This window comes from Pieris napi, chromosome 5, assembly GCF_905475465.1.
Source record: "Pieris napi chromosome 5, ilPieNapi1.2, whole genome shotgun sequence".
Classification (NCBI taxonomy): Eukaryota; Metazoa; Arthropoda; class Insecta; order Lepidoptera; family Pieridae; genus Pieris; species Pieris napi.
In genome coordinates, this window is record NC_062238.1 from 8,460,008 (window position 1) to 8,468,984 (window position 8,977).

Here is an 8,977-nt window from a genome sequence, read left to right on the forward strand (position 1 = left end):
CGCTCCCTTATACTTAGAAACTACGCACATTAATTTAATTAGTATAATTTGATCCTCTATATTTGATACGAAATTTACGAAAGTATTTTTATTGTACTTATCCTGGCATACTGTTAATTTAAATAATGTAATAGGTCTTCTGGCATTTGAAGTTATAAAACATAAGCACAGTTTCTTCAGCGTGCTACCCTCATCCCTGAGGTAGTGCGCTCTATGGGCTGTGCACCAATGGAATTTTCTATGTGCTGAATTAGCACTTGCTCCTACGGTGAAGGCAAACACCGTGAGGATACCGGAATGCCTTAAATCAGACATGTGTCAGTCACAGAAGGCACACCTACTTGCCATATAAATGATCGTAGAAACAGATGCAATCAGAGGCCAAGACTTATATAGGGTTGTAGCGCAATTATATATTTTTTTATTACTAGCCGCGAACTTCGTTTCGCCTTGATATGATTGTTTTACTTAGCTTACCTTTTTAGTAACATGCCAACATATTATTATGTAATATTTGTTTCCTTGAAGCAATCAACTTCTCTTTCCATAAAAACCTTAGAGTTCAAGAAATAAATAAAACTCGAATTGGTCCAGCCATATTCGAGTTTTGCGCTAGAATATGTGATTCATTTATATAGAAATAGTCATAGAAAATAAATCAGTCTGATTGCACCGTTTTAATTAAAGTACTCATTTGTCTCTTTTCATCACAGCGTAAACACAATTGGACGAAGAGAGACGAAATAGCACTTTTGTTAAAGGAATGCAATTAGAATAATTGAGTTCATAAGTCCGCCATTCACAATTCATATATTCATAGGATTTTTCCGAGTTTCTCGTGAATTGTAATATAATTTAAACATTAACGGTAATTGTAAAAGCCTTAACAGTATTTTGCTTATTAGGTGCAAATTATCTCGAAATTGTCTGTGTATTAAAACATAATTGCATCTTGTGATAGTTTATTACGCAGTATTTATTTTAGTACAAACATACCGAATATGTATTGATAATATACGTACGTTTTAGTGATACCCCTTTCTTAATGATACTATTAGAAAAAGATAACATATACTGCCATCTATATTGTATGTATTTGACATCTTTCACTGTATATAATTAATATGTTCAAATTAGATGCGATATTCTGCTTGCAATCTACCAATTAGCACCTTTGCATGTAATTTAATGAGGCAAATTTTTGTAATAGTCTGATTATTAGATATTTATTGTATACTTAAGGATATAATAAAGTTATCCAACGTTATTGGTTTTTTATTGTAATCTAGAGATTCCTTCCTTCCTTTGCTTCTTTATGAGGGAAACCCGTTGGTAGCCGTGCTGGTCAAAGACAGTTATTTTTTACAATATATGAAGTAAAAATGATGATAATGTCTACGCCAGGTATAAGTAGTATGAGGATTTTGTAGATGGCAAAAAGAGTTATTAGAGATAGAGAGAAAACAAAGATATTCCGCCGCTTTTGTGCCTAAGTAAATTTTTGGTTTTAAAAATCGAACCCAGGACACCGTAACCCATCAGTAAGACAACCAACCTTAACCAATAGTTACGAGGCGATAATCGTTTTAAAAAAAGTTAGTCAAGGTCGCAATTATTAATTGCGCCGTTAAAAGCTTCGATCGTTAGAGGCTGTATATAAATAAACTCGAGCCCAGATGCGAATATGATTGATCAGGGAATAGGCTACAGCGCATGCGAGCTTTTTCCTTGCGCCGTGGTCCAAGGGAAGACTTATTAGCATATTTTATTCCCAAAGGATTTCATGTTACTTGTATGATGTATTTATTTATTTATTAATGCTTTATTACCTTATTCACAAACATACACGTAACAAAAAAAAAATTATCTTATATAAAACTAGCTGCCCCCGCGAACTTCGTTTCTCCTTAATGTGATTTTACTTAGCCTACCTTTTTAGTACATACCAACATGGAAGATTTTGCTATGCTACCCCAAAGACTGTTCGGTTTTCTGGAATGAAAACTTTAGGTTTTCCTGTGAACTTTTCTCTATATAAACCTCAGAGTTATAGTCATAAGATTTTAATTAACAAATAAAAAAATTTGGGTTGGTCGTAGAGGGGTGAAAATTAAGAGTTGTATGTATTTTTGTATGCTGTATCATAAAAAAATACATACAATACAATAACAAACATATAAAAATTTAGGGATGGACATTAACATTTGATTTGATAAGGGGTTTGAAAGATAGATAGTAGCCGATTCTCAGACTTACTGAATATGCGTAACAAAATTCATAAGAGTTGGTCGAGCTTTTCGGAGGAGTATGGGTACGAACATTGTGACACGAGAATTTTATATATTAGATGTAAAAATATTACTTCGTGAGCATTTTACCAGTTTTAAATGAAATACTAATGTCAAAAACAGATTTTATTTGTTAAGAGTTTCGTGTTAAGCATAAAATATTTTTACGTTAAATATAACGGACAACATAATGGGAATCGAATGCTCTCTGGTTCGTTGTTCCTGTTTTAACCATAAATTCATAAGTTTGTACAAGAAACATTTAATTACATCTTTATTGCGCCTATAAATTGTACCAAGGGCGAATATATGTCCAATTTTACTTAGTTCGATGCAACCGTTGCCCGTGCAGGGTGCATTTTGCAACTATCATTTAAAAGATTGCATACTGATGATTCGAAATCCAACAACCGGTGACAAAGAATTTTAAATACCTGTTGCTGTGGTGTGCGCTGAATTTCGAACTTTTTGAATTGACTACGTTAAGATGTCAAAGGTTATACTAAGAAGTATAGTAGTGAACCGGAAGGTCCACATACGAATCAAACGAAGGTGGAACTACGTCACTTTATCTCTTTTTGCCCTAAGCTTTATAGTATACTTTAAGTACACTTTAGGCACCACATTTTCACTCACAAAGTGGAAAGATGATATAAGCTGTTACTATGATACCAATGATAATAATTTATCAAGTATCACAGCGTTTAATCCGACCGGTCGATCGATATTCTTCAATGATCCCTCGTGCAACGTTCGCGTTTTTCATCCAAAGGATGCGTGCTCTATTGAATCCGCTGCGAGAGCGCACCGGGATTGGCCGATCTATGTTCTTTTCAACAGTCCCGTTTCAAATGAAGAATTAAAAAGGAATGACGTATTAAAAGTCCTCATGAAGCTTCCAAATATACACTTCGCTCGAGTTAACATTGAGGAATTTTCTATGGGTACACCTGCAGAAGGATTCGTATCGAGTGGAGCTTTAAACGATACCGATTGCGCTATAGCCCTCACGGAAGTTCTGGTGAAATATATAACGCTGTACAAATGGGGAGGCATTTTCATGGAAAAAGACTTTATAGTGACGAAGTCGTTGAGCTCATTACCTCGGAATTGGGTTCCGAAGTCTGATGATCAATCCATAGCTTCTGGTATACTTGCAATCTCTAAAGAAAGGCGATCTATTGCTGAAGCCGCGTTAAGGTATAGTGCCCAGTCATAGGAGAATTTTGTATGATGGTGAAATGATCGCTATAATTAATTCTTTTCCAGATTACTTATAAAACATCACAAAAATTTTGACTGCACGAATGGAGAAAATGTAATGGCCAAGATTGTAGAGCAAGAATGTTCCACGCCTAATCCTATCAGCAATGCTGCAATCTCTTGCAATGGTAATAATCGACAAACTTTATAACTTAGTTATTTTCAGTCTCTTGTTAATTTATGAAACCTCTCCCTTTTTTAGGATTTGAAATCTACGGCCCGCAGTTCTTCTATCCAATAGAAAGCCAACGTGTAATGGACTTTTCCCAGCTTGGCGAATTGCCGGGATACGAGACAGCATACACATACTATCTCTGGACCAAGATGGGAATCGGCACAGGAAGAAAAAAACGAATCGGATCCCGTTACAGCAAGCTTACTAGGAAACACTGTCCCGCTATTTATTATGCGTTTGCTTATAAATTTTAAGTATTGCAATCAATTTTACAGATACATTGGAAAATGTTTCAGATAAGTTCGTGGCCTCTATAGATGGGACTTAGTTCGACCAAGCTTTAATTTAAGTCTATTATTTTTGCTCAATCAGAATTCATTCTTTCTTTGACGTTTCTAGTCTTTTTTACTGATTTCTATACGTAGACCAGTCATTATAGACATTCGAAATCGAAAATTTGATAATAATTCCAAAAGTTTTCAAACTTCGGTCAAGTGAATGGTACATTGGGACGACAATAAATCTCATTTTGCAACTTTGTCCGCAGTCCGGAACATTGTTAAAATTGCAATTAAATTAATTTTTGCTGTATGGTCGTGAAAAAAATTCCAAAAGTTCTGCAAACTTGGGGAAGTTTTCGATATAATATTTCATATCACGTATAAAATTTGCAACCAACCTAAGTGTACGGAACATTTTTTGTTATTTATTTTATTTTCGATATATCTGTCAAAATTGCAGAACTTTTGGAACGTTTTCCTTCAGTTTAATAAAGAAAAACATTAATTTTTAATAACAAAAAATATTCCGTACACTTAAATTGGTTGCAAATTTGACACGTGATGTAAAATAATATATTTAACACCACTCCAACTTTGCAGAACTTTTGGAATTTTGGTCTCAAGAACTGAGCAAATTATCATTTATTGCATTTTTAACAATGTTCCGGACCGCAGAGCAGGTTGCAAAATTTTATAGTTTGTTTTAATACCACTCCCGCCCTTACATCAAAATTTGAAAACTTTTGGAATTAAGTATAATGAATTAATTGTCTTGACTGACTGGACTAACGTGATATAATTATAACTTCACTAGAATTCTTTGTCGGGTGTTATTTGTGAAGGTAGATATATACCAACCGTATGTTACACCTTGGTATGTGATTTCAAGCTATTTTCAGAGATATATGTATTATTAAATATTTTAGAAGTACTTATTACAGCTATTACTGAACATTTAGTTTAAAACTTTGAAAAAGTTGTTCTCTAGTCTAATACAATTTATATGCAATATTTTTAAATGTAATTTACAGAAAATCTATGTAGATTTGAATTTGTAGTAAGTTCACGATTAATAAAAAATAACTACCTAATACACCTACTTATTTTATTGATTACCATATATTAATACTTAGTTATTAGCGTAACAGTGTTTTAATTGTAAAAGCGATGACAATTATCACGTATTTATTAGTAATATAGGATTTTTGTCACGATTTACTGAAAACCAGTAATAAATAATTTGAATGCAACTTCTACGCGCATTGGCATATCTATCTCTTTTTGAGGAAGGCTTATGTTCCTAGGTTGGTTTAGAATTTCGAATTGGTAATCCTAAATCGGATAAACGCTCCCTTTTTATATGCCTACACAAAATATCAAGATTACATCCTATTGTTTTATTACAATAGAAAGGCTTGTTCAACAGATATTTATAAACACTATGAGAAACTGCGTTAGTACTCACACAATAATCTAACAGATGTGCGTGTAACTATAATAAATATCGTCTATTATACTAGTAACGACTTAAAATCCGTAACAGACTTTATTATTTAATAAAACGGTAATGGTATAGTGCAGTTACTGATACCCGAACCAATAATAGTGCAGTAGATAGTGTGTAGTGACAGTAATATCAAGACTATTCATCAAATTAATTAAAATGCTCATTAAACCTCGAAGAGTTATAAGAAATATTGAAATATTCATATTTGTATGTGTATTCGGCCTGAGCTTATACTGTCTTGTGCATAGCACACGTGAACTTACCACGTACGAGTTGATACATAACAACAAAAGTGATGACATATCATGTCATTATATTGATGGTGACGATTATCTCCCCACCGTCGATGGCACGTTTTCTCCTGCCCCATATCCGATTTTTTTCCACGACACTAGCTGTAAAGGATATTTAAATTCCCGCCAGATGTGTGCAATAGAATCGGCGGCAATAAGTCACCCAGAAAGAAACATCTACGTCTTCTTTAGCGGTCCTGTTTCCAAGTCAGCATTGCTAGGAAAAATGTCTATAATGTATAGGTTCAGTAACGTGATGCTAGCTAGAGTACACATAGATGAATACTCTGCAAACACACCCATACAATTTTTTATAGAAAATGGCACATTGAAAAATACTAGCTGGGCAATTGAAAATACATCGAATGTACTAAGATTTCTCTCACTTTATAAGTGGGGTGGGGTGTACCTAGACACAGATGTAGTTGTGGTAAAATCATTTGATCTTTTAGGAGAAAACTGGATTGCAAAAGAAGATGTGTTCACAATTAACTCGGCAGCAATTTCTTTGGATAATTATACATTAGGTAGAAACGTTGCATCTGATTTTCTTGAGTAAGCATTTTATACTTTAGAAAAAAAATTGTAATAATAGTTATAATTTATGTCTCTTGTAACATATAGTTGTGTCCTACCTTATGGTAATAATAAACCATCTACTTTCAGTGAAATAGTGAAACATTATAAAAGCGATAATTGGGCACATAATGGTCCTGGTGTTGTCACAAGAGTCTTAACCAGGTACTGTGGAACTGATGACTTAACAAAAATGACTAATTCAAAATGCCAAGGTACTTGAATAGTAACTTAACTCACTCAGTTAATTTTAAGATTCTACACAACAGAAATATTTTTAAAAATTGCTATACATGCACTTATGATGGCATTAACATCATAAGGGAGGGTCACTCAGATTAAACTTTTGGGATCTAGATTGTTTTTAAATATTTAATACATATTAAATAATAGAAACTTCATTCATGACATATATTTGAATTGGTAATTTAAAAGAAATATATTGTTTGCAGGATTTACTGTTTTAGAGCCAAAATACTTGTATCCAATTCATTATAATGATAGAATGCAGTACTTTCAGCATGGTAATCCTGAGAACTATCCCGATGCTTATTTGCACCATATTTGGAACAGACTTACTCATCACTTAAAAGTTCCAAAACATTCCTTGTATTCCAAATTAGCACAGAGATATTGCCCCTCAGTATATCAACTGTATAATGAAGAATTTGGTTTATAATTCTACGACTTTCAAAATGTGATATAGAACTATATATTTAATGCCTCTGTTAATGATTTAATTGATTGATCACTATTTTAATTGAATTCTACTAATTTTCTTGAGTTTAGATATAAAATTTGTAAGAATCTTTGAACAATTATTTTAATTAACTTCTTATTAGAATCTAAAAATATACTATAAAATTCACTATGTAGGTATTTATATAAAATCTAGGTGCTGTATCCTTGATAGAGCAAATATGTATATAATTGAAATATAATGTAGTAGAAGACATATTTAATTCTATGAAATTGCACTTTTTTACTACAAAGTTATAGTATTACTGAGGTTCTCTTCACAATTTAATGTATTGGGGACTTATATACAACAGAACTTATTAGGATGTATAAAGGTAAACACAAAATGCAGTTTTTTTTGGGTATTTTATTACTTACAGTAAAAACCGTCACATCACTTCTTAGCGGCCGCACCTACTTTAGATTTCTTAGTACCACGCACCTTCTTCATTCTGTTCTTACGTTCTTTACGCTGTTTGCGCGTGGGTCTCTTCTTTTCGTACAATCCATGGCGCGCTAACCTATGTTTGGGCTCAAACTTCTTAGCGAAATCTAAGGTGTCGTAGATTAAACCAAAACCTGTGGATTTGCCACCTCCAAAGTTTGTCTTGAAACCAAACACGAAAACAACATCGGGTGTCACTTTGTACATCTTCGCCAGCTTCTCACGAATTTCAGTTTTGCTGACGGTGGGCTTGCCTGGATGGAGGACATCGCATACCATCTGCTTTCTGGCCAACAATCTGAAACCACAAGCATAGTCACATAACCTGTCTCAGTGATAACTCTTGAAAGACGACATCAATTGACGTTTTTATCATGAAATATCACTATTACCTGTTGGTCATGAATTTGCGAGTACGAATAGTCGCGGTTCCTTCACTCATTTTGTATTATTTTAGATATTTCGGCGTAATTTACGCACGTGTCTCCCAACAACTTGACAAGAAAAAGAACGTGTTTGTGTTGCCACTTCCCGGATGCAACGCTTTTGTCATTAAAATAACAATTGACATCTAATGTCAAACGGTGTTGATATCGAGAGTCTGTGCCAGGAGTGTTCTGTGGTTAAAAGTAAATTAATTATTTTTAGGTATGATACTCATAAAACACGCTGTTCATTTCAATAATAATAAAATGATTCATCACAAATAGAAAACGCATGAAATATCTTAAAAGGACTTAAAAATTTAGCTCAAAAACTATAGCAGTATTATTAGCTGTTTGTTACTATACTAATAAGCATAAGGCAAGCCTCATCTAGTGCAAAACTAGGTAAAAATTCGACATAATATCTTCAAAGTTCACTTACCTGGAAAACACTACTGTCGGAACTCGGATGTTATAGATTGTGGTTCACGTCAGTGTTGCCATATCAGAAGTTTTCCCCCTACATTTAGAGGTTTCTCAACCTAGTTAGGGGCAGAATAGGAGAAAAGAACATTTGGGGGTTCTTAGGGGAAATTTCAAAAACACGTCAAATACAGTTTTTTTGCTATTGTATGTTCCTGATTTTGGAACTAAATTAAAGTACGTACACATCGTAAGAATAGGATCCGTGTTGTTAACCTTACCCTTTGTATATTCGTTTGAGCTGTGATGTGATTTTAATTAATAACAAATTCTAAAATTACATGAAATTTCAGTAATAACACTACACAATAATTATTATTTTTTTGTATTTGGAGGCATCCCTGGGGCATTTATGGAGGGAAATCAAATTAGTCTAGGGGTGCCGAGACCATCTGGCAACACTGGTTCGCGTATCACCAATGACCAATCATTCTCGATGCACTACAGGGTCATGGCAATCTTAGAAACATTCTAAAAGCATTGTTAAATAGAGTGCGAAGAAT

At 33.6% G+C, this 8,977-nt stretch overlaps 3 protein-coding genes across 3 annotated transcripts; 2 read left to right on the forward strand and 1 right to left on the reverse strand.

The window, feature by feature from the left end:
• The first annotated feature begins 2,595 nt into the window (after positions 1-2,595).
• Positions 2,596-4,143, forward strand: LOC125049645 (lactosylceramide 4-alpha-galactosyltransferase-like). The gene is made up of 3 exons (XM_047649040.1): positions 2,596-3,488; positions 3,558-3,679; positions 3,754-4,143. Exons 1-3 carry the CDS (start codon positions 2,776-2,778, stop codon positions 3,978-3,980), a joined length of 1,062 nt encoding a protein of 353 aa, XP_047504996.1. The 5' UTR covers positions 2,596-2,775; the 3' UTR covers positions 3,981-4,143.
• Positions 4,144-5,670: 1,527 nt separating this feature from the next.
• On the forward strand, positions 5,671-7,686 carry LOC125049737 (lactosylceramide 4-alpha-galactosyltransferase-like). The gene is made up of 3 exons (XM_047649175.1): positions 5,671-6,362; positions 6,474-6,598; positions 6,836-7,686. The coding sequence occupies exons 1-3, from the start codon at positions 5,671-5,673 to the stop codon at positions 7,060-7,062; spliced, it is 1,044 nt and encodes a 347-aa protein (XP_047505131.1). The 3' UTR covers positions 7,063-7,686.
• Positions 7,469-8,120, reverse strand: LOC125049654 (40S ribosomal protein S24). The gene is made up of 2 exons (XM_047649049.1): positions 7,959-8,120; positions 7,469-7,864 (listed from the first exon to the last, which is right to left on the reverse strand). The coding sequence occupies exons 1-2, from the start codon at positions 8,006-8,008 to the stop codon at positions 7,516-7,518; spliced, it is 399 nt and encodes a 132-aa protein (XP_047505005.1). The 5' UTR covers positions 8,009-8,120; the 3' UTR covers positions 7,469-7,515.
• Positions 8,121-8,977: the final 857 nt, after the last annotated feature.

What these genes read in the sequence shown, in the direction of transcription:
- LOC125049645 (XM_047649040.1), top strand. Translation starts at nt 2,776, where the DNA reads ATGTCAAAGGTTATACTAAGAAGTATAGTAGTGAACCGGAAGGTCCAC. An exon ending in ATTGCTGAAGCCGCGTTAAG is followed by an intron (nt 3,489 to 3,557) that starts GTATAGTGCCCA and finishes ATTCTTTTCCAG; the next exon opens with ATTACTTATAAAACATCACA. An exon ending in TGCTGCAATCTCTTGCAATG is followed by an intron (nt 3,680 to 3,753) that starts GTAATAATCGAC and finishes TCCCTTTTTTAG; the next exon opens with GATTTGAAATCTACGGCCCG.
- LOC125049737 (XM_047649175.1), top strand. Translation starts at nt 5,671, where the DNA reads ATGCTCATTAAACCTCGAAGAGTTATAAGAAATATTGAAATATTCATA. An exon ending in GTTGCATCTGATTTTCTTGA is followed by an intron (nt 6,363 to 6,473) that starts GTAAGCATTTTA and finishes ATCTACTTTCAG; the next exon opens with TGAAATAGTGAAACATTATA. An exon ending in GACTAATTCAAAATGCCAAG is followed by an intron (nt 6,599 to 6,835) that starts GTACTTGAATAG and finishes TATTGTTTGCAG; the next exon opens with GATTTACTGTTTTAGAGCCA.
- LOC125049654 (XM_047649049.1), bottom strand. Translation starts at nt 8,008, where the DNA reads ATGAGTGAAGGAACCGCGACTATTCGTACTCGCAAATTCATGACCAAC. An exon ending in CGCAAATTCATGACCAACAG is followed by an intron (nt 7,865 to 7,958) that starts GTAATAGTGATA and finishes TTGTGGTTTCAG; the next exon opens with ATTGTTGGCCAGAAAGCAGA.